Source organism: Sus scrofa, chromosome 13 (genome assembly GCF_000003025.6).
Source record: "Sus scrofa isolate TJ Tabasco breed Duroc chromosome 13, Sscrofa11.1, whole genome shotgun sequence".
Lineage (NCBI taxonomy): Eukaryota > Metazoa > Chordata > Mammalia > Artiodactyla > Suidae > Sus > Sus scrofa.
The window spans coordinates 18,993,916-19,017,894 of NC_010455.5; the positions used below are offsets into that span (position 1 = coordinate 18,993,916).

Below are 23,979 nucleotides of genomic sequence, written 5' to 3' on the forward strand. Positions count from 1 at the left end.
CCCGATATATACAATCTACTCTCCAATGATTCAGGGGAAAAAAAATAAAAAGGGAAATGTGGTATAATTTAGCAATCTTTGAATGTGGATGAAGGATATGTTTTTACTATCCTAGCAACTTTTCTGTAATTTAGAATTTTTAAAGAATTTGAAAAATAGCAATGCTGCTTTAACATTCTATCCACATTTTTTTTTTAAGGGCACGCCCTCAGCATATGGAAGTTCCCAGGCTAGGGGTCCAATCAGAGCTGTAGTCACCAGCCTATGCCACAGCCACCGCAACACCAGATTCTAGCCAGATCCAAGCTGTGTCTGGGACCTACACCAGAGCTGAGGGCAACGCAGGATCCTTAACCTACTGAGCAAGGTCAGGGATGGAACCTGCATCCTCATGGATGTTAGTCGGGTTCGTTAACCGCTGAGCCACAACAGGAACTCCCCATCCACATCTTTTGGTGCACACAGGTTTCTCAAGCATATGCTTCAACTTGATTAGCTTAATAGTTTACACAGTGCCACTGATTACCTTTTTTTTTTTGTCTTCCTCGGGCCGCACCCACGGCATATGGAATTTCCCAGCCTAGGGGTTTTAATTCGAACTGTAGCCGCTGTCGTCCGCCACAGCCACAGCAACGTCAGATCCGAGTCAAGTCTGCCACCTACACCACAGCTCAAGGCAAAGCCGGATCCTTAACCGCTGAGCAAGGCCTGGGATGGAACCTCCGTCTTCATGGATTCCAGTCAGATTCCTTTCTGCTGAGCCACGACGGAAACTCCGACTTCCTCATTTTATTTATGCATTGATTTTTCTCACTGAAATGTAAGGCGTTGGCACTGCCATCAAAATGTAGCCAGTGGACCGGAAGCATCAGCCTCACCAAAGTGCAGGTTAAAACTGCAAATCCTCAGGACACCACCAGCCCCAACCCCGACTTGCTTAATCAGAAACTGTGGGGGCATAGACCAGGAATCTGTGTTTGCACAAGTCGTATAGTGATTATAAAGTCTAAGCAGGGCTGATCTAGGATCCATTATTAGGGCCGCCTCTGGGTTGCAGCCAGCCCTCTTTAAAGGAGCGTACAGTGGAGCCTGGGATCACGGGTTAGACCGTGTAAGAACCAAAGGGCAGCGCGCCTCCCCAGGACACCCTCCCCGCGCAGGCAGTTTCGCCCGGACCCCCCGACTGGGTTGGGAGGGGCGGCCGGACGGGGCGGGCCGGAGGCTGGCGTCCACGCCTTCCCAGCATTCGGCTCGCCGCGTCGTGCCGTTCTCCCGCTTCCTTTCCTTTTCGTTCCCCTCCTTCTTTCTTTCCTTCCTTCCTTCCGCCGGGAGCGATGGAGTCGGGGCGCCGGGCGGCCGCGGCACTGCTGGCGCTGCTGTGCGCTGGCTGCGCGCTGCGCTCCGGACGCGCCCAGTACGAGCGCTACAGCTTCCGCAGCTTCCCGCGGGACGAGCTGATGCCGCTCGAGTCGGCCTACCGGCACGCGCTGGACCAGTACAGCGGCGAGCACTGGGCCGAGAGCGTGGGCTACCTGGAGATTAGCCTGCGGCTGCACCGCCTGCTGCGCGACAGCGAGGCCTTCTGCCACCGCAACTGCAGCGCGGCGCCACAGCCTGAGCCCACCGCCGGCCTCGCGCGCTATCCAGAGCTGCGCCTCTTTGGGGGCCTGCTGCGCCGCGCACACTGCCTCAAACGCTGCAAGCAGGGCCTGCCAGCCTTCCGCCAGTCACAGCCCAGCCGCGAAGTACTGGCCGACTTCCAGCGCCGAGAGCCCTACAAGTTTCTGCAGTTCGCCTACTTCAAGGCAAGTCCGCCCGCCCCGCCACACCACGCCCCTTAGCTAAGGGTCCCTCCCAGGCCCAGGCTCCTCCCCTTTACCTAGGACTTGTCCCGCTCCCCTTTCTTGACACAGATCTTTCGCACCCAGCTCTGCCAAAGGACGCCTTCAAATCCTGATCGCTACATTCTTCATCTTAAATAGAGACTAGCATACTTTTCTTGAAGGGTTGTTCTGAGGCAGAGAACGTATATAGAACGTCTGGCACAGAGTTATTTGAAGACGGACCACTTTTTTTGGTAGATACCATTAAAATCCCCTTTTCTCATTGAGTGGTGCGTTTCACTAATGGGGCGGAAGAGGACGTGAGGAGCTGGCTGGTCCCTTTTAGAGAGGAGGAAATTGAGGCCAGGGAAGGGCAGGGCTCACCTCGTAGGAACGACACTTCCTTGCTCGGTGGAGCGCTGTGATTCATCGGGGCTGGTGCTCTTTCATCTAGAATGCAACACGGTTGTCTTCCTTTTTGTGGCTGCTTACAATCTCTGCGATTGCAGGCTAAAAATAGTTACAAATTGCAGTTCTCTATCCTTTAAGTCCTTGTTCTGGGGACCCACAAGTTTTAAGAATGGGTTGAAATCCCTAGTTACTGGATAAAGAGGCTTTAGCTTGGTGGGTCTTCACCTGATTTTGCCAGGAGAGCTCTCTCAAAGCCCAGTTTCTACTTTTATCTAATGGAAAACGACTTTTTAAACTTGCTTTGAATCTTTGGGCTGCACGATCTGTTTTTCATTTTGCCTGAAACAGAACCTCGTGTATGTTACATTTCATATGAACCATAAAATAGCACAAAACCCTAAATAGGAGAAAGTGGATTATTTCTAGGCCTTGTTAATTGTTTCATATGGAAGTATCTGATTTGTATCAGAATGTTTGTCATGGCAATAAAAAAAAAAGCGATTTTAAAATAGAAGTAGGGAGGAGTTCCCCTTGTGGCTCAGCGGAAACAATCTGACTAGTATCCATGAGGTCGCAGGTTCCATCCCTGGCCTTGCTGAGTGGGTTAAGGATCCTGCATTGCTGTGAGCTGTAGTGTAGGTCTCAGATGCAGCTCGGATCTGACGTTGCTGTGGCTGTGGCATAGGCTGGTGGGCTACAGCTCCAATTGGACACCTAGCCTGGGAACCTCCATATGCAGTGCGTGAGGCCCTAAAAAGCAAATAAATAAATAAAAAGACAAAAAAACCCAAAAAACAAAGAAATAAAATAGAACTGGGGATAAGGTTAATACATTTCCAGGACCCAAATGATGGCTGCTTCTTACAAGCACTATTTTTTATGCTAAAAATGATTCATTGAATCCTTTATCTTTTTTGTAGAGCTTTTGGGAAATATAGCCTGAAGCAAACGAATCATGTGAGCAAGGAGGAAACATTTTATTTTTAAACCTAGAGAATAGTGGAAGCTCTGATTTCTTTAATATACAGGTGCATTTGAAACAAGTGTTATAGGGAAGAAGGGAGGAGCATTTCCCTCAGTGTGACCATAAGGCAGGGGTTTCCTTTATTGTAGCATCCTCAGAGATTGGGAAGTTCATAGCCTCTCTTCAAAACCCTTTATAGGTCTTGTAACAGTCACTTAAAAGCCAGTACAGGAGTTCCCGTCGTGGCGCAGTGGAATCCGACTAGGAACCATGAGGTTGCGGGTTCGATCCCTGGCCTTGCTCAGTGGGTTAAGGATCCGGCATTGCCGTGAGCTGTGGTGTAGGTTGCAGACTTGGCTCAGATCCCGCGTTGCTGTGGCTCTGGTGTAGGCCGGTGGCTACAGCTCCGATTGGACCCCTAGCTTGGGAACCTCCATATGCCGCAAGAGCGGCCCAAGAAAATGGCAAAAAGACAAAAAAAAAAAAAAAAAAGCCAGTATAATACCACCTGTCTTGGTATTTTGAGTTTAGAATTTTATAAATAAAGCAGAATCCTCATTGCTTCCAGCGCGAATTACTAAAACAGTGATTTGGGATGGTGATATTGTATGGTTGATTTCTTTTTTTTCCTTAATGATGTTTCAAAATGTTTCTGGGTAGAGAGAAAATGACTTGAGGACAGGCTACACATTCTCCCTGAAGGCTGGTGATGTGTGCTGGAGATGGACGGTGCTACCTGTTGCAGCAAAATTTGGGTGGATGTCACTGTGCCCTTCTGATTTGTGGGCCTCTGTTTCAAGGATTGAGGACAAATGCTGAGTTGAGGAGTTCCCTGGTGGCTCAATGGGTTAAGGGTCTGGTATTGTCACTGCTGTGGCACAAGTTTGATCCCTGGCTAGGGAAGTTCTGCATGCCGTGGGTGCAACAAAAAAAAAAAAAAAAAAAAAAAAAAAAGCTGAGTTGAACATGAGGACAGGGTTGGGGGGTTTATGACCATCAGATCAAGGTGAGGAGACTTAGTTGTGTGATCTTGTGGAGAAGGGGCCGTGCTCTTGGTGTGTGGTCCTCAAGCCCACCTTGGGTTTCATGCCACCAGCCTGCCTTAGGTTCATGTGACGAGCGGTGGACTGTCTCTATGGCTCCATCTCCCTGAAATGCTCATCTCCCCACAGGCTGAGGAAAAGGTGGGCCCTAGTGCTTTATCAGTCATCTTTGATGACTGTTGATCTCTGAACAGACAGAGCTGACTGCCTCACAGGCACACTTACCCACCTTTGCCTGGACCTGGACCCTGCCCTTCCTGGATTTAGAACTTACTGGTTTGGCAGATGACTGGGGGCCTGTCCGGCAGGTGATTGTTTCTTAGGAACCCATGGCAGGGTGGGGTCCCCCTCCCCCACCCCACCACCTTCTCCAAAACTTGTCCAGAATCTGTCAGAGGTTTTAGCTGCCAAGATGTGGCTTCATGCTTCAGCTGGCGGAGCTGGAGTTAAAGTGAATAAAATCACCCTTTCCTCTTCAGGAAGGGTTCCATTTTGTAAAATCCCAGGCCCTGAGTGAGAGGCCCTCAAAATCCCACTCTGTGCCCCTCTTTCTAAGTGCTCTTCTGAGAATCAGAGAATTTAATTTCATGGGCAAATGCTTTCAAAGAGCCCCATTCGTGCCTCCTGACCTTCCTCTGGCTGCCAAACTGGCTCTTTTCCAGTGCAGAGTATAAGGCTGTCTGTAGAACACTTTCAAAGGCAGTCCCCCTCCAGACCACTAGTTGGCAGTCCCCAAATAGCACACTGACAGCTGGGAGTCTGTCCTCATCACCACTGCCATTTTGCTGAGGCTGCCACTGCCATCATGTCCAAAAGACTAGGCTCCTATTCTGGTGCACTTTGGTGCAGTTTACATGCCACCCTTTAATTCTCAGAAATAGAGTATACCGAATATCCCTTTGTTTTCTCTCTCCAAACCGAATTCTGTAATTCCTGCCCTCTGGGTGGGTGTCCCTCTGGATTGGCTGAAGGGGGTCTCCGTGCTTGTGTACTGGGGGACCTCCCCTCCCCCACCAGGTTGTGGTGGGGTTCTGGGGGATGGAGGAGCCAGGACATCCATGGGGGTGGGCAGGGGAGAAATGCTGGTTGATGCTCCTGTGTCCACACAGGGAGGTGCGCCATCCCTATCTGTGCCCCTGCCTCCCACAGTACACCACTCCTCTCTGAGGACTTCTGCTCTCTGCACTGCACCTGCACATGCCAGACCTGAAGGGCCAGGGCCGCAGACCTTGCTGCCCCTGCAGACCCCAAGGGGGACTTTTCTTTGGACTGGGGGATTCCTCTTCTTCCCTCTTCTTCCAGGCCAGCTCCCTTTCCCATTCCTCTTCTTCCCACTCTGGCTGAGTTCTTTCAAGAGCACAGGAGCATTTGTCATATGTCTGTGTCTTGACCAGTCAGCCACCGCCCATGAGGCAGTGAAACTCAGAATCAGCTGACCACCATCCTAATGGGGAGAAGCAAAAGGGGAAAAGTGAGGGAAATGTGAATGCATTTCACGAAAATGTTATGGAGTCATGTTGTCATGCCCAAATAACTGGTGCTTCCTGAGTCCTGCCTTGTCCCAGGAACTGTGCTGGGTGCCAGGAGTGCAGACACGAATGACACAGATGGGCCCTTCAAGGTTCGTTAGCTGAGACCACAGAGTGGCATGAAAAGTGGGGAGACAGAACATGGGGTGACATAAAACATGCTCTTGACCGAGGTTGCTGGGAGATGGGGAGAACTTGCTTGCATGTCCAGTACTTAAAGGCAGGGATTCTTCCCCCCTGTTTAACTAATTCTTAGAGACTCACTTCCTAGAACAGTGTCTGGCACATAGGAGGCTCTCAACCAATATTTGCTGAGTGAATGGAGGAGTAAGTGAGGAGGTTGTGGAGAACAGTGAAGCAGAGGGTCTGTGAGAGGCTCAGGAAAATGTTAATATATCAATGTCAAGGTTCTGGCAGACATGACATAGTCATATTGGGCGACTGGAGGAACATTTAATTTTTTTTTTTTTTTGTCTTTTGTCTTTTTAGGGCCATGCGGCATATGGAGGTTCACAGGCTAGGGGTCTAATCAGAGCTACAGCTGCCAGCCTGCACCATAGCCACAGCAACGCCAGATCCGAGCCACGTCTGCAACCTACACCATGCACAGCTCATGGCAACGCCAGATCCTTAACCCACTGAGCGAGGCCAGGAATCAAATCTACAACCTCATGGTTCCTAGTCAGATTTGTTTCTGCTGCGCCACGATAGGAACTCCATGGAGGAATATTTCATAAGGTAGTTATTTATAAGCGTTGGTGACAGTGGAGTATGATCTTTTCCAGGCCAGAAGGGGCAAGGGAGACCAATGACTGGGATCTGGAAGGAGAGAGACCAGGCGGAGAGGGCCCCTTGAGAGGGACCATGACCTTCATTTTTTTTTTTTTAATTTTATTTATTTATTTATTTATATTTTTTAACAATTGATTTTTATTTATTTTTTTATTTTTTTACAGAATAAAATACATACATTTATACACAATTACATTCACACAGATTATTATAACATGGATCTTAAGAAACAGATTAAGTGACTCCCACTGGAGAAGTGGAATGGAAAATATGCTGAGACAAATAGGAAATTTATTCTATACTTTATCCCAATTTTATGGCTTTCATCTTTACTACTTAGTTTTATCTATTACATTTCAATTTTTAAAAAAAAATTAGCATTATATTAAATTGTTATATTATACAACTAAAATTTATAAAGAAGAAAGCCTTATATACCATTAAATATTTTATATAGCATAGTAAAAAGAATAACAACTGGTAAGCATAACAAAAATAACACACCCTCTGAAAATAAGTAAAATATAAAATGCATAAGTTGGTTAAAAAACAATGTAACTATATAAATATGTCCTCACAATTTGTACCATCTCATGGATTCTTCAATAAAGGCATTACACCATTCTAGGTGATGTGATAAACAAGACATTATAGACCTTACATTGTACCATGGAGAGAAGTGGTTATTAATACTACAATTGTAGAACTGTATTATTTAATTGTACAGTGGCATTATTTAATTATAGTTATCATAAGTTCTTTGATGGAGAGGAAATCAGAATCAGATCTAAGAAGACTTCAGCATTCCAAGAATGATGTCAAATGACCCCCTTCATGGTGGATTATGCACTCATTTACTATGAGATATATTTCTTCTCCAGAGATTTCTTGTTTATGTATCAATTGTATATTTTTGGTTTGCAGTTATTCTGAAGTTTTGATGTAAGAGTCTATATGTATATGAGATTGTTTAAAGTTGTTGTTCTCTTAATTGCAAGTTCATCTCCAGTGTCCCACATTTGTACCCACCTCTTCTCATGATTTCTGATTTTGGTGGCATAATTGTGCATGGATGATTTCGTATCTTTACTGTATATATACCTTTACTGGTGAGCCTTGTCATTTGTGGCATTTTTGTTTCCTGTTGCTGATCTTTTCTTTTCTGCCTAGAGAAGATCCTTTAGTATTTGTTGTAAGGCTGGTTTAGTGTTGCTGAATTCTCTCAACTTTCGCTTATCTGTGAAGGTTTTGATTTCTCCTTCCAATCTGAATGAGAGCCTTGCTGGGTAGAGTAATCTTGGTTGGAGGTTTTTTCCTTTCATCACGTTAAGTATATCATGCCACTCCCTCTGGCCTGCAGAGTTTCTGCTGAAAAATCTGCTGATAACCTTATTGGGGTTTCCTTGTATGTTACTTGTTTCTTTTCCCTAGCTGCTTTCAAGATTTTCTCTTTGTCTTTAATTTTGATTAGTTTGATTAATATGTGTCTCGGTGTATTCCTCCTTGGGTTTATTTTGTATGGTACTCGTTGTGCCTCCTGGATTTGAGTGAGTGGTTCCTTTCCCATGTGAGGGAAGTTTTCAGCTATTATCTCTTGGAATATTTTTTCTGTCCCCTTCTCTCTCTCTTCTCCTTCTGGCACCCCTAAAATACAGAAGTTGGTGTGTTTAACATTGTCCCAGAGTTCTCTGAGACTCTCTTCATTTGTTTCCAACCTTTTTTCTCTTTTCTGTTCTGCATCCATAATTTCCACTCATCTGTCCTCCATCTATCTCACTTATTCATTCTTCTGCCTCCTGTATTCTGCTGTTAGCTGCTTCTAGTGAGTTTTTTATTTCCGTTATTGTATTTTGCATCTCTTCTTGTTTCAGTTTTATATCTTGTATCTCTTTGGTCAGTGTTTCCTGTAAGTTTTCCATCTTTGCCTCCAGTTTATTTCCAATGTCTTGCATCATCTTCAGCATCAACAGTCTAAAGTCTTTTTCCTGGAGGCTGAGAATCTCCTTATCACCTGGCTGATTTTCTGGGGTTTTTCCTTTCTCCCTCATCTGAGTTATAGTTCTCTGTCTTTTCATGTTTGTAGGTTTTTGGTGTGGTGACCTTTTTTTTTTTTTTTTTGTCTTTTTTGTTGTTGTTGTTGCTATTTCTTGGGCCGCTCCTGCGGCATATGGAGGTTCCCAGGCTAGGGGTTGAATCGGAGCTGTAGCCACCGGCCTACGCCAGAGCCACAGCAACCCGAGATCCGAGCCGCGTCTGCAACCTACACCACAGCTCACGGCAACGCCGGATCGTTAACCCACTGAGCAAAGGCAGGGACCGAACCCGCAACCTCATGGTTCCTAGTCGGATTGTTAACCACTTCGCCAGGACGGGAACTCCCGGTGACCTTTTTATAGATAATAGAGTTGTAGCCTCTCTTACTTCTGGTGTCTGCCCCCCTTGTGGCTGAAGTCGGTATGGGGGCTTGCTGCAGGCTTCCTGATGGGAGGGACTGAGGCCTGCCCACTGGTAGGTGGAGCTGATTCTAATCCCTCTGGTGGGTGGGGCTTAGTCTCTGGATGGGATTAGAGGCAGCTGTGTGCCTGAGGCTCTTTAGGTAGCCTGTTTACTGAGGGGTGGGGTTGTGATCCCACCTGGGTTGTTGTTTGCCCTGGGGCTTCTCCGGCTGGCTGATGGGTGGGGCCAGATTTTCCCAAAATGGCCACCTCCAGAGAAAGGCAACTGCTGAATATTCCCAAGAGCTTTGCTTTCAATGTCCTTCCCTCACAACAAGCCGCATTCACCCCTGTTTTCCCAGGATGTCCTCCAAGAACTGCGGTCAGGTTTGACCTAGGTTCCTGTGGAGACCTCGCTCTGCCCTGGGACCCAGTGAATGTCTGTGTGCGCCTTTTAAGAATGGGGTCTCCGTTTCCCCCAGTCCTGTGGAGCTCCTGTGCACAAGCCCCACTGGCCTTCATTGCCAGATGCTCCAGTGGCTCTTTCTTCCAGTGCCAGATCCTTGCATGTGAGGGTTTGATGTGGGGCTCAGAACTCTCACTCCTGTAGGTGAGTCTCTGTGAGCCAGTTAGTTTTCAGTCTGTGGAGCTTCCCACCCGGGAGGTATGGGGTTGTTTATATCGTGAAATAGCCCCTCCTACCTCTTGATGTGGCCTCCTCTTTTTCTTCTGGAGTAGGGTATGGGTTTCCGGTGGAGATTGGGTGGAGATTGCTCAGTCTTTAGTTGTGAATTTTGTTGTTTTGGGGAAAGAAGTTGAGCTCTAGTCCTTCTATTCCGCCATCTTAATCCCGTCTCCATGACCTTCAATTAAGGGCGCACCCATGGAGTCCCTGTTGTGCCTCAGCAGTAATGAAACCTTACTTGCATCCATGAGGATGTGGGTTCAATCCCTGGCCTCACTCAGTGGGTTAGGGATCCAGTGCTGCTGTGGCTGTGGTGTAGCCCTACAGCTAAAGCTCTGATTCAACCCCTGGTCTGGGAACTTCCATATACCACAAGTGCAGCCCTGAAATGGTTGCGGGTTCGGTCCCTGCCCTTGAGGTTGCGGGTTCGGTCCCTGCCCTTGCTCAGTGGGTTAAGGATCTGGTGTTGCTGTGAGCTGTGGTGTAGGTTGCAGCAGATGTGGCTCAGATCCTGCGTTGCTGTGGCTCTGGTGTAGGCCAGTGGCTACAGCTCCGATTCAACCCCTAGCCTGGGAACCTCCATATGCCGCGGGAGCGGCCCAAGAAATAGCAACAACAACAACAACAACAACAACAACAACAAAAAAAAAAAAAAAAAAAAAAAAAAAAAGAAGGGAGCATTCGTGCAGGGAGGAAGCCAGCACACTAAGCAGACCAACTTTGCTCTCTTCCCTTCAGTCTCCTGTTGCAGCTCCTCATCAGTGAACCCACTGGAAGCAAGAGGGTGGTGAGGGGGTCCACTGTGACAGCTCGTACGCCAGCCTCTAAACAGTGCAGGGTAGAGATAGTGGGTAGGCACACAGAGGCCATCTACTCTGCAGCAACTGATCACTGGTCCAGAGTAGCTGGACCAGGGCTCGCTGGCCTTTAGAAATCACTAAACCCTTAGTTGGAAACACTGTGTAGAAACACAAAATTGCTGAACAGATGTTCTTGTTTTGCAGAAATCATGCTTTCTACCCATTGACTATCTTTCTTCTTTGTGCTTTAGGCAAATAATCTCCCGAAAGCCATTGCTGCTGCTCACACCTTTCTATTGAAGCATCCTGATGATGAAATGATGAAGAGAAACATGGCTTATTACAAGAGCCTGCCTGATGCCGAGGACTACATTAAAGACTTGGAAAGCAAGTCGTATGAGGTATATCTGGATTTTTACGCAGGGTTTAGTTGCGATGTGAATTGTTGAAGAAGCATATCTCAGTGAACAGCTATAGGGGTTTCTGCATAGTTTTTCTGAGTAGCTGCACTATTTCTAAGCTTTGGGAGGGGAGATTTCTCCTCCCCCATTTAAAATATTGTGAGATGTGCAGAGTATATGGTGCAGGAACACATCCGTGAAACCACTGCTCAGGTGAGTAAACGGCACATTGACAGTCCCCCAAATCTGAAAGACAGATTTTTTTCTTCTCTCTCAAGAGAAATAGAAATCTTTTTCATGGCCCAGAACTATCTGGAGGTAACTGCTGAGGTAGATGGCAGTGAGTCATGTCACTGCTGGTGTCCAAATTGAAGGGTGGAGAAAAGAACATTTGGGGAGTTTTCATTAGAGCAATGGCTTAATGTAAATTGTCTTGGGAAAGATATGGTTAGGAGTTCCCATGGTGGCTCAGCAGTTATGAACCTGACTAATATCTAGGAGGATGTGGGTTCGATTCCTGGCCTCACTCAGTGGACTAAGGATCTGGTGTTGCTGTGAGGTGTGGTGTAGGTTGCAGATGAGGCTCAGTTCCTGCATTGGTATGACTGTGGTGTAGGCTGGCAGCTGCAGCTCTGATTCCACCCCTAGCCTGAGAATTTCCATCTGATATGGGTGTGGCCCTAAAAGGAAAAAAAAAAAAAAAAAGAGGGGGCGATTATTGTAAGGCTATAAGTAAATTACAACAAGATAGAGACTGGCTTCCCTCTATGTCTATCTCATCTCTCTTCACATATGTTTCATTCTTTTCTTGCTACCCAACCATTTAATTCATTTATTTGACTCCTTTCTCTACCTCAGGTTTCTGTGTTTTCATAGTGTCTGCTCCCTCAGGCCCTACTCCATTTTCTCTCCCTACTTCACAATCTTTGAACTTCACCTTCAACTACCACCACTACCTCAGTGAACAGCTACTGACGTCGAAGGACTTCTGGTGATTTTTGATGACATTTGATGAATATTATGACAATGAAAATGATTTCCTGGAGTTCCCGCTGTGGCGCAGTAGTTAACGAATCCGACTAGGAACCATGAGGTTGCGGGTTCGGTCCCTGCCCTTGCTCAGTGGGTTAACGATCTTGCGTTGCCGTGAGCTGTGGTATAGGTTGCAGACGAGGCTCGGATCCCGCATTGCTGTGGCTGTGGCATAGGCCGGTGACTACAGCTCCGATTCGACCCCTAGCCTGGGAACCTCCATATGCCACGGGAGCAGCCCAAGAAATAGCAAAAAGGCAAAAAAAAAAAAAAAGAAAATGATTTCCTTTTTAACACCAAGTTGATCCATTTAAAAATGCGATTTTAGGAGTTCCAGCTGTGGCACAATAGGATCGGCAGTGTCTCTGCAGCACCAGGACACAGGTTTGATTCCCAGCCTGGTACAGTAGGTTAAAAGGAGCCAGAGTTTGCTACAGATATGGCATAGGTGGCAACTGCAGCTTGGATCTGATTCCTGGCCCCAGAACTCCATGTGCCTCAGGGCGGCCATAAAAGGAAAAAAAAAAAAAAAATGCGGTTTTACATTCCACTGTGAATGTGGGGAGGGGGGCAGGGGTATGCCCACTGCATACAGAGGTTCCCAGGCCAGGGCTTGAACTAGGGCTACAGCAGTGATAATGCGGAATCCTTAAGCACTAGGCCACCATGATTTTAAAGCCACTGTTCTTTAAATGCTACATTTTAGAAATACGGGCATTTGACGATTCAGCTTTAAGATGGTAGAATAAACACATGTCTGAGACATCATCTGAAAATGACCAAGAACAGAAGAAACAGAAATACAAGTTCTCATTTCTGATGAATCTAAGAAACATTTTTATACATACATGCAATATGTATCTTAAAATGGAAAGGGAATAGAGATGGTAGGAAGGTAGGCTTGACAGATTAGAGGCTCCTTAAGTCAGTCCATCTGCAGGAGGTATTGTGTTGAGAATGGATGAGAGGACAGTAAAAGGAAGAAGCTAAGTTGTTCAACCCCGTGGAGCTTGGGCTCTGGGGGCGTGTTTACCAGCGGAGGGTGGGCAGGGTTGAAAACAGAGGGAAAGTGTTGAAAGTGCCCACAGGAGCTGTTAGATCCCAAGATCTGACTCCAGGGTTTTCTATCTTGGGACTAGACTGCAAATTCCCTTTTGCACTGGTGGTGACCCTGTAACATAGTCTCTTTGCTAGGGCCCTTCATTTTTCTGGGGAAGAATTCTCCAGCCTTCTGCAGGGCTGGTGGATTGTCCATGCTGGTCTCCTGGTGTCTGAGAGCCAGTCTGGGGAGAGGGATGGGGGTCTCAGAGATGAATTGGAGACTTAACCTACTTCCTGGCTTTTAGTGCCCGCCTCAACCCAGCTCTGCTATGCCTGCTCCCTGGCCCCTCAGCTTTTGTGGATGAAGTCTCTAGAGTAATCCATCAGTGTCTGGTGAGGAGTGGCTTTGGGAGGTATGATCCCTTGGGTGAGCAGGTGGGCTCTAGGGGGGGAAGCCAGGGCTCCGACAGCTCTGCTTAGACTCTCAACCCTGTTCTCAGTCCTGCACCTTGTGCCATCCTCTGTGGTCCCTGGTCCCCACAGGTGCCTACGGCTGTGTAGCTCACCTCCTCTGCAGACCCTCCTCTCTGATCATTCAACTTTCTGTCTCTGTAAAAGTTGTGGAAATCTCTTGTCTGCTGTTTGCTCCCTTCCCCTTCTCCCATGAAAAAGATTGATGCGTTTTTACGTTCTTTCCTGTCATTTTTTTTTGGGGGGCACATCTGCAGCATGTGGAAGTTCCTGGATCAGAACCCTCACCATAGCAGCAACTGGAACCACAGCAGTGACAGTGCTGGATCCAATTGGCTCAGCCACTAGGGAACTCCTTCCCAGTTGTTTTTTTCTAAGACTTGGGGAATAGGTCAAAGTGCTGTGGTCAATACTCTGTACTTAACTGCAAGCACCTGGACCCTTCTTGCCCTCTTTGGGGTCTGCTGGGTGTGGCAGGCTGCCCCACCGTCATGTGCCCAGGGGTCCCCTCATTCTGCATGGCTTTCTTACTGCTGCTCCATTGCAGAGCCAGCGGCCTGGCTTCGCTGCTCTTTCACCCAGTGTCCCCTTCAGTTTTTTGCCTGTCTTGTTTCCATGGGATGGTGCCCACTCAGGAGGCATGAGGAGATCCACCCTCTTTACTTGTGGCCTTAATTAAGTTTAGTGAAAATTCCAGGTCCCAGGGGTCATCCTCAAATACCCTCATTCTGGAGCAGTTGAAATTAAAACTTCAAATGAAGAGCCCCAGGCTTATTTCAAGGCCTGTCCTGGCCCCTCCAAGTCAGCAGGTTTCTGCATGTAACCAAGATCTCTGCTTATTTCTTGTGAGACCAAACTGCCTGGTCTAGGCACAATTAGCAGAAATTCCTTGAAGTTAGGGCAGTGGGTATCTGAACTGATTTTTAAAATCAACTTTGGAGTTCCTGTCATGGCTCACTGGAAATGAACCTGAGTAGTATCCATGAGGACACAGGTTTGATCCCTGGCCTTGCTCAGTGGATTAAGGATCCGGCATTGCCGTGAACTGTGGTATAGGTCGCAGATGAGCCTTGGATCTGGTGTTACTGTGGCTGTGGTATAGGCCACAGCTCTGATTGGACCCCTAGCCTGGACCTCCCTATGCCATGGGTGTGGCCCTAAAAAGGCAAAAAAAAAATAAATCTTTATTAAGTTCACTGGTGTCTCAGTGGGTTAAAGATCTAGCATTGTCACTACTGTGTCTCAGGTCGCTGCTGTGGCATGGGTTTGACCCCTGGCCCAGGGAAATTCCACATGCCACGGGCACAGCCAAAAAAAAAAAAAAAGAAAGAAAGAAAAAGAAAATCAGCTTTATTGCTGTATAATTTATTTAAAATTTATTTACTAATTTATGTGTATAATTCAATGAGTTTTGACAAACGGTATGCAGTCTTGTAACTACCACCATGTAACTACTACCAATCACGATATCGAATATTTTCTTCTCCCCTAAAAAGCCTTGCCCTACCACCTGACCCCTGGCAGCCACTGCTCTGACTTCTATCACTATAGTTTTCCATTTTTCCTCAATTCAAACCTGATTTTATTATTAAACACATGTTACTTTTTGAGTTAATGAAATAAATGTACCATTGACAACAAGGTAGAAAAACCTAGATATGGGTAAATCATTTGGTGGCTTCCTATTTAAGAGTCTACATGGTTTCTCCAGAACTAATGAAAGTGGAGCTTGATGATGGTCTGATTCCTTTCGGGAGGACAGGTCTGTTTTCCCCCAACTTTAAAAAAATTTTTTTTTTAAATTATAGTTGAGGAGTTCCTGTTGTAGCTCAGTGGTTAATGAATCCAACTGGTATCCATAAGGATGCGGGTTCAATCCCTGCTCAGTGGGTTGGGGATCTGGTGTTGTCAGGAGCTGTGGTGTAAGTCATAGATGCGGCTTGGATCTGGTTTGCTGTGGCTGTGGCGTAGGCCGACAGCTACAACTCTGATTCAACCCCTAGCCTGGGAACCTCCATTTGCTGAAGTGTGGCCGTAAAAAGACAAAAAAAAATTGTAGTTAATTTACAATGTTCTATCAATTTCTGTTGTACAGCAAAGTGACCCAGTTACATGTATATACATTCTTTTTCTCACATTCTCCTCCATCATGTTCCATCACAAGTGATTAGATGTAGTTCCCTGTGCTATACAGCAGGACCTCATTGCTTATCCACTTCAAATGCAATAGTTTGCATTTACTGTCCCCAAACTCCCAGGTCTGTCTTCTTTCATGTCTGGACCTTCCTTGGCTTCTCTCTTCTTTTCGGAGCCTGTTTTTTTTTTTTATTTTCTATTTTAAAATTTTTCAGTCTTTTGTCTTTTTAGGGCCGCACCTGCAGCATATGGAGATTCCCAGGCTAGGGATCTAATCGGAGCTGTTGCTGCCGGCCTACCCCACAGCCACAGCAACGCCAGATCCAAGCCGTGTTTGCGACCTACACCACAGCTCACAGCAAAACCAGATCCTTAACTCATTGAGCGAGGCCAGGGATCAAACCTCCATCCTCATGGATACTAGGTGGGTTTGTTACTGCTGAGCCACAACAGGAACTCTGTGATTCAGTTTTAAACAGATATAAATATATAGATATAGATGTATTTCAGATTCTTTTCTATTACAGGTTATTATAAGATATTGAGTAGAGTTCCCTTTGCTATACAGTAGGTCCTTGGTTTTCTATTTTATATATATATTTTTTTTTTTTTTTTTTGTCTTTTGTCTTTTTTGTTGTTGTTGTTGCTATTTCTTGGGCCGCTCCCGCGGCATATGGAGGTTCCCAAGCTAGGGGTTGAATCGGAGCTGTAGCCACCGGCCTACGCCAGAGCCACAGCAATGCGGGATCCGAGCCGCGTCTGCAACCTACACCACAGCTCACGGCAACGCCGGATCGTTAACCCACTGAGCAAGGGCAGGGACCAAACCCGCAACCTCATGGTTCCTAGTCGGATTCGTTAACCACTGCGCCACGACGGGAACTCCTCTATTTTATATTTAGTGGTGTGTGCGAGTGCGCTCGTGTGTGTGTGTGTGTGTGTGTGTGTGTGTGTGTGTGTGTTAACTAATCCCAAGCTCCCTCCCCTCCTTTCCCCTTTGGTAAGTTTGTTTTCTATATCTGTGAGTCTTATTTCTGTTTTGTAAATAAGTTCATTTGGGGAGTTCCTATTGTGGCTCAGCAGGTTAAGAACCTAACCAGTATCAATGAGGATGCGGCTTTGATCCCTGGCCTTGCTCAGTGGGTTAAGGATCTGGTGTTGCTGTGAGCTTTGGTGTAGGTCGCAGATGAGTTTCAGATCCTGCATTGCTGTGGCTATGGCTGACAGCTGTAGCTCTGATTCAACCCCCAGCCTAGGAACTTCCATACGCTATAGGAGTGGCCCAAACAGCAAACAAACAAACAAAAAAGTTCTTTTGTCACATTTTAGATTCCATGTATAAGTGATATTATATGGTATTTGTCTGTCTGACTTACTTCACTTAGTATGAGAATCTTTAGGTCCATCCATGTTGCTGCAAATGGCATTATTTCATTCTTTTTGGGGGCTGAGTAATATTCCATTGTATATCTGTAACACATCTTCTTTATCCATTCTTCTCTTGATGGACATTTAGGTTGCTTCTATGTCTTGGCTATTATGAATAGTGTTGCAGTGAACATGGGGTGCATGTATCTTTTTGCAATAGAATTTTCATCTTTTTTGGATCTATGCTCAGGCGTGGGATTGCTGGATCACATGGTTGTTCTGTTTTTAATTTTCTAAGGGGCCTCCATACTGTTCTCCGTAGTGGTTGCACCAATTTACATTCCCACCAAAAGTGTAGGAGGGTTCCCTTTTCTCCACAACCTCTCCAGCATTTACTATTTGCAGACTTTTTGCTGTTTCCAGAGCCTTTTCATCCGAGCTGTGCGGGCGTACAATGGTGAGAACTGGAGGACGTGCATCACGGACATGGAGCTGGCCCTTCCCGACTTCTTCAAGGCCTTTTATGAGTGTCTGGCTGCCTGCGAGGGCTCCCGGGAGATCAAGGACTTCAAGGATTTCTATCTTTCCATAGCAGGTTAGTGGTGGGTTGCATCCTTGACATAAATGGTGTAGATGCCCTTGCAGGTTCTCTGTGTCTTCTAGGTGCCTTGAGTGACCTCTTAGGAACTTTTGAGCTTAAATATAAATGGGTACCTGGGGAGGCTGACACCTACATGGGTCAGCCTGTGACTTGCCAGGAGCTTCTGCAGAAACAGTGAGTATGATGTTCAGGACCAAGCCTGCAGAGAAGGTCTGCCTTATCAGCCTTGCTTGATTACAGATTCCCACAGGCTTTTGCAGAAATTAAAATGGGCCCCAGAGCAACTCACATCTCACCTTGTGGAGATAACCTTTATTATGGAAATCTTCCAGCACATATTAAGGTAGAATGAAGAGCTGAATGAATGAATCTCTAATTAGTTGTCTCTAAGGTAACTTTTAGAAACATCTCTATTTTCTTTTTCTTTTCTCTCTTTTTTTTTTTTTTTTTGGTCTTTTTGCCTTTTCTAGGGCTGCTCCCGCAGCATATGGAGGTTCCCAGGCTAGGGGTCCAATCGGAGCTGTAGCTGCCGGCCTACGCCACAGCCACATCAATGAGGGATCTGAACCGCGTCTGCAACCTACACCACAGCTCACGGCAACGCCAGATCCTTAACCCACTGAACAAGGCCAGGGATCGAACCCACAACCTCATGTTTCCTAGTCGGTTCATTAACCACTGAGCCATGACGGGAACTCCAAAACATCTCTATTTTCCTTCCTCCCTCCCTCCCTTCCTTCCTCTCTCCCTTCCTCCTTCCCTCTCTCCCTCCCTTCCTTCCACCATGCTGTGCAGTGGCTTGATGTGGGATCTCAGTTCCCAGACCAGGGATTAAACCCAGATCGCAGTGGTATAAGTGCCATGTCCTATCTACTACACCACCAGGGAACTCCCAGAAACATTTTTTTCTGAAGATAAAATTATGTGTGCTCATTTTAGGAAGTTAGAAAACCAAGGAAACACATGAAGAAAGAAAATTTGAAACACATTGATAGCCCTAGACTTTCTCCTTAACATTTAATAGGCAGCAATTCTTCAGAGAATGAGAAATGGCCAAGAGATGTCTCCAGATGGTTTGGGAACACATATCCTCAGACCACACCTTGCAGAAAAGGAATCCTGGTCAAATAAATGTGGGAGTGGGCTGAGTGTTGTCTGCCACTGGGAGTCTCTGTCCTGCGATGGTTAATGGTTCCCAGAAACGCTGTGGTGGGCAGCTCTTTTACAGTTATTGAATCCAGGGTGAGTTTTGGTTGGTTGGTTGGTTGTTTTTTTTTGTTTGTTTTTTTGTTTTTGTCTTTTTGCCATTTCTTGGGCCGCTCCCGCGGCATATGGAGGTTCCCAGGCTAGAGGTCTAATCGGAGCTGTAGCCGCCGGCCTACACCAGAGCCACAGCAACGTGGGATCCGAGCCGCGTCTGCAACCTACACCACAGCTCATGGCAACACCAGATCCTTAACCCACTGAGCAAGGCCAGGGATCGAACCTGAAACCTCATGGTTCCTAGTCGGATTCGTTAACCACTGCGCCACAATGGGAACTCCTGGTTGGTTGTTTTTAATCATTTTTTGTTCATCAATCTTTTTTTCCACAAAGTACCTTTCTTTTTCTTTTCCTTTTGTCCTTTTTAGGGCCACACCCATGGCTTAGGGAGGGTCCCAGGCTGGGGGTCTAATCAGAGCTGTAGCTGCCGGCCTATGCCACAGCCACAACAACGCCAGATCGGAGCTGCGTCTGTGACCTACACCACAGCTCTTGGCAACACCGATCATTAACCCATTGAGCAAGGCCAGGGATTGAACTGCAACCTCATTGTTCCTAGTCGATTCATTTCTGCTGTGCCATGACGGGGATTCCTTCTTTTCTTTTTTCTTTTTTTCTGGTCTTTTTAGGGCTGGGCACCTGCAGCATATGGAGGTTCCCAGGCTAGGGGTTGAATCAAATCTGTAGCGGCCTGCCACAGCTACAGCCACAACAATGCTGGATCTGAGCTGAGTCTGTGACCTACACCACAGCTCACGACAACACTGGATCCTTAACTCACTGAGCAAGTCCAGGGATCGAACCTGCATCCTCATGGATGCTAGTCAGAGTGTCTTTTCCACTGAACCAGGACAGGAACTCCCCAGGCTCAGGTTTGATTTTTTTTGGGGGGGAGTTGGGGGGCAGGACTACATCCTAGCTAGTGTTGGGGTCTCCTGTCAGGAGGTGTACAATGTCTGTGATGTTGGCAACTGCTAATGCTCACATCTGGACCTCACACACCATCTGTCACAACACACATCCAGCCTCCCTTCCTGCTTTGGTATCAGGAGTACACCCTACACAGAGGAGAGGGAGGGGTGCAAGAGGGTGCTTACTTGTGGCTGCAGTGTTTCAACTATAGGTACAAAATATTTTTTGGAAAAGATAAAACATTTATTGAGCTCTAACTATAGACCAGGCCCTGCTCTATGCTCTTTATGGGTGTTATGTCAATTTTACAATGCCATGGGAAAGATACCAAAACTTTTCCACTTTACAGCTGAGAAAGCTGAGGCATTGTGAGGTTAAGTCCTGTGCTGCTGCTGCTTTATCTTTTTTTTTTTGAAATCGACGTATAGGTAATTTTCAGTGCTGTTTTTGTTTCAAGTGTACAGCAAAGTGATTCAGTTATACATATAGATATATTATTTTTCAAATTCCTTTCTGTTATATGTTATCACAAGATATTGAGTAGAGTTCCCTGTGCTATACAGCAGGTCCTTGTTGATTAACTATTTTGTTTATAGTGGTATGTATCTGTTAATTCGAAACTCCTAATTTATCTCCCCCCACTCCCCAAGTCTTGGGCTTCTTGTCCTCAGCGGAGGGGCTGGGATTTGAACCCAGGTGTTCTGACTATAGTCTTACCTCTTTGTGGGGCAGGGGGGTAAAGGAGAAAAAAATAGCTTTATTGTTTCGCCAGGCAAAGGAGGGTCACTACAGGATAATGCCCTAAAGACTGTGCACCCCCCCCCCATTAGAAAGAATTGTGAGGGGTTTTATAGTAAAAAGTAGAAAAGCAGGTTTTCAGATAGGAATCAGGATTGGGACAAACATGCATTCTTCTTTCTTTGAGAGGATGTTAGTCATCAGAGCTGGAGTCAGGAGATCTTGGAATGTTCATAATAGTGATCTTCCGGGTTATTGCCTAGAATAGCAGTTCTGGTGTCTGGACTCACCGAGGTTCAGGTTCTCCAGGCCTCTGTACAGAAGCAATTCAGCAAGAGACAAAGTAATAGGTGAGAAATAGATTTAAGATAGGACACTTGTGAGAGAGGCAAGCGGGCAAGCACGGAGGTTCTGCCTGTAGTCTTTCCTCTTAACTCTAGTGAAATAGTGTCTCACCTGTCTTACCTATATTTAATCGCAAGCTTTATTTTTGATAGTTAATATAAGTAGAGCATATTGAATGTGAAGCACAAAGGTGTCCAGAAAAAGAATTTTCCAGCATAGCGAGGTGAAGAGAAAGAAGATATATTGAGATAAGAGAGGGTGCTAGCATAGCAGGAAGACTTCCTGATGATCAGGGAGAGCCCACCCCAATCGGATGGTTGAGTGGTGGTGTCTGTTTTTATAGCCCAGGGAGAGGGGAGGTCCTATGATACATCTGTTGACCTGCTGATTGATTGGGGAAAGAGGGGACTTAGGATACATTTGCTGGTTGGCTTGGGGTATATAAGGCCCCAGTAGGGGCAGGGTGGGGAGTGGGCCACATACCTTTCCTGGTAGGGGCTATGAAGGAGTAGGCCAGGTTGCTCAAAATCAGGGAGAGGGCATTACAATGAAAGGGGTGGGGTGATGATAAGGGTCAGGAAATTCTTGTCTTGGCCAGAGGCTTTGAGTTCTGTGTCTTTGCAGGGGACTTGAAGTCCTACAAAAGGGATAGACTGTGAAAAATAAGTCTGCTTCTGTATTCATCATGTCCTGACTAGAAATAGCATACGCACATCAGAGATAAGGAGAGATTTGCAGAAGTATGGGTGAAGGGGAACGCCTGGGGTGGTACAGAACCCCAGAGTGCCCGTAGCTGAGCTTTGATCTCTTGGGCGAAGGGAGGAGGAAGGAACAGGTAGCCCAAAGGAGTCTCTCAAAGGCTGCAACTGAGGAAGGGAGGGGCGGGGCGATAACCGTCAAATAAAGGGATGCACTAGCCCAAGGCCACAGCGGGGGATCCAGGGCAGTAAATCACTGACCTCTTACATACATCTCTTTAGGTTTGAATTGGAAATAGACTTAAGAATTCATGATTCACATGTTTACATCTGAGTTCTTGTTGCCATTTCCGGTCCAAACTGAACAAATATAAAACTACAGAGTATTTCTTACATACTTTGACTTTTTGTTTGTGTACTTTTTTCTTACAGTGAAAATCATACTTTTTAATGGCATGGCCTCTTTACTTCTTTTCTCTTTTTTTAATGGCCTCACCCATGGCACATGGAAGTTCCCAGGCCAGAAATGAATCTGAGCTGCAGCTGTGACTTACGCCACAGCTCTGGCAATGCTGGATCCTTTACTGCACTGGGCGGGGATCCAACCCTCACCTCTGCAGTGATCTGAGTCTCTGCAGTAGGACCCTTACCCACTGCACTATAGTGGGAACTCCTATTTGCTTTTCTTAGAATGTATATAAAATGGTTTCAAATGTATTACACCAGTATAAATACTAACAAGAAAACTTTTGGGTGACTTTATGATGTCTTCATGGTTCTTAGATCTGTGCCATTTGGCGGCCATCAGCCAATTGTGGCTCTTGGCCACTTGAATGTGACTGGTCCAAATGGAGACATGCTAAGAGCATAGTATAGACACTGAATTTTGTAGAAAAAGTACAAGAAAAGGATAATGACTATCTCAATAATTTTTATATTGATTACATGTTAAAATGATAATATTTTGGATGTTTCTGGGTTAAATGAAATATATTATTAAAATTAATGTGGGAGTTCATGTTGTAGCTCAGCAAAAACGAATCTGACTAGTATCCATGAGAACGCAGGTTGGATCCCTGGCCTCGCACATTGGGTTAAGGATTAGGCATTGCCGTGGCTGTGGCAGGGGCCAGTGGCTATATAGCCTTAAAAGACAAAAATAAAATAAATAAATAAATAAATAAAAGTGGAGTTCCCTGGTGGCCTTGTGAGTTAAGCATCTTGTGAGTTAAGCATCCAACGTCGTCACTGCTGTGTGCAGGTTTGGTCTCTGGCCTGGGAATGTCTGCATGCCTTGAGCACAGCCAAAAAAAATTGTGAGTTGTTTCCTTCTAGTTTTTTTTTTTTTTAATTTAAATTTTTTTATTACTCAAATGAATTTATCACATCTGTAGTTGTATAATGATCACAACAATCTGATTTCACAGGATTCCCATCCCACAGCCCAAGGACATCCCCCACTCCCCAAACTGTCTCCTCCAGAGACCATAAGTTTTTCAATGTCTGTGAATCAGCATCTGTTCTGCAAAGAAGTTCAGTCTGTCCTTTTTTCAGATTCCACATGTAAGTGAAGGCATTTGATGTTGGTGTCTCATTGCATGGCTGACTTCACTTAGCATGATAATTTCTAGGTCCATCCATGTTGCTAAAAATGCCGGTATTTCATTCCTTTTAATGGCTGAGTAATATTCCATTGTGTATATGTACCACATCTTCTTGATCCACTCCTCTGTCAATGGACATTTAGGTTGTTTCCATGTTTTGGCTACTGTAAATAGTGCTGCAGTGAACATCAGAGTACATGTGTCTTTGCGAATCATGGTTTTCTCTGGATAGATGCCCAGGAGTGGGATTGCTGGATCAAATGGTAATTCTATTTTAGTTTTCTGAGGAATCTCCATACTGCTTTCCACAGTGGTTGCACCAATTTACAATTCCACCAATGATGTACTAGGGTTCCTTTTTCTCTACACCCTCTCTAGCACTTATTGTTTGTAGACTTTTGATGATGGCAATTCTGCTGGTGTAAGGTGGTATCTCATAGTGGTTTTGATTTGCATTTCTCTAATAATGAGTAATGTTGAACATCTTTTCATGTGTTTTTTGGCCATCTGTATGTCTTCTTTGGAGAACTGTCTGTTTAGATCTTCTGCTCATTTTTTGATGGGGTTGTTTGTTTTTTGGTATGGAGCTGCAGAAGTTGTTTATAAATTTTGGAGATTAATCCTTGTCAGTTGATTCATTTGCAAAGATTTTCTCCCATTCTGTGGGTTGTCTTTTTGTGTTGTTTAGGGTTTCCTTTGCTGTGCAGAAACTTTGAAGTTTGAGTAGGTCCAATTTGTTTATTTTTCTTTTTATTGTCGATACTCTGATAGGTGGATCTGAGAAGATGTTGCTGTCGTTTATGTCAGAGAGTGTTTGGCCTATGTTTTCCTCTAAGGTTTGATAGTGTCTGGTCTTATATCTAGGTCTTTAATCCATTTGGAGTTTA

General features: G+C 45.8%; 1 protein-coding gene across 1 annotated transcript in view; it reads left to right on the forward strand.

Annotated features, from left to right (window-relative positions):
- The window catches only part of CRTAP (cartilage associated protein), a 45,927-nt gene continuing 22,403 nt past the window's right edge, over positions 456-23,979 (forward strand). The window contains exons 1-3 of the mRNA XM_021071557.1: positions 456-1,805; positions 10,734-10,883; positions 17,355-17,526. Coding sequence (XP_020927216.1) covers positions 1,335-1,805; positions 10,734-10,883; positions 17,355-17,526 — 793 coding nt within the window. The 5' untranslated portion in view covers positions 456-1,334. The remainder of the gene's footprint in view (positions 1,806-10,733; positions 10,884-17,354; positions 17,527-23,979) is intronic.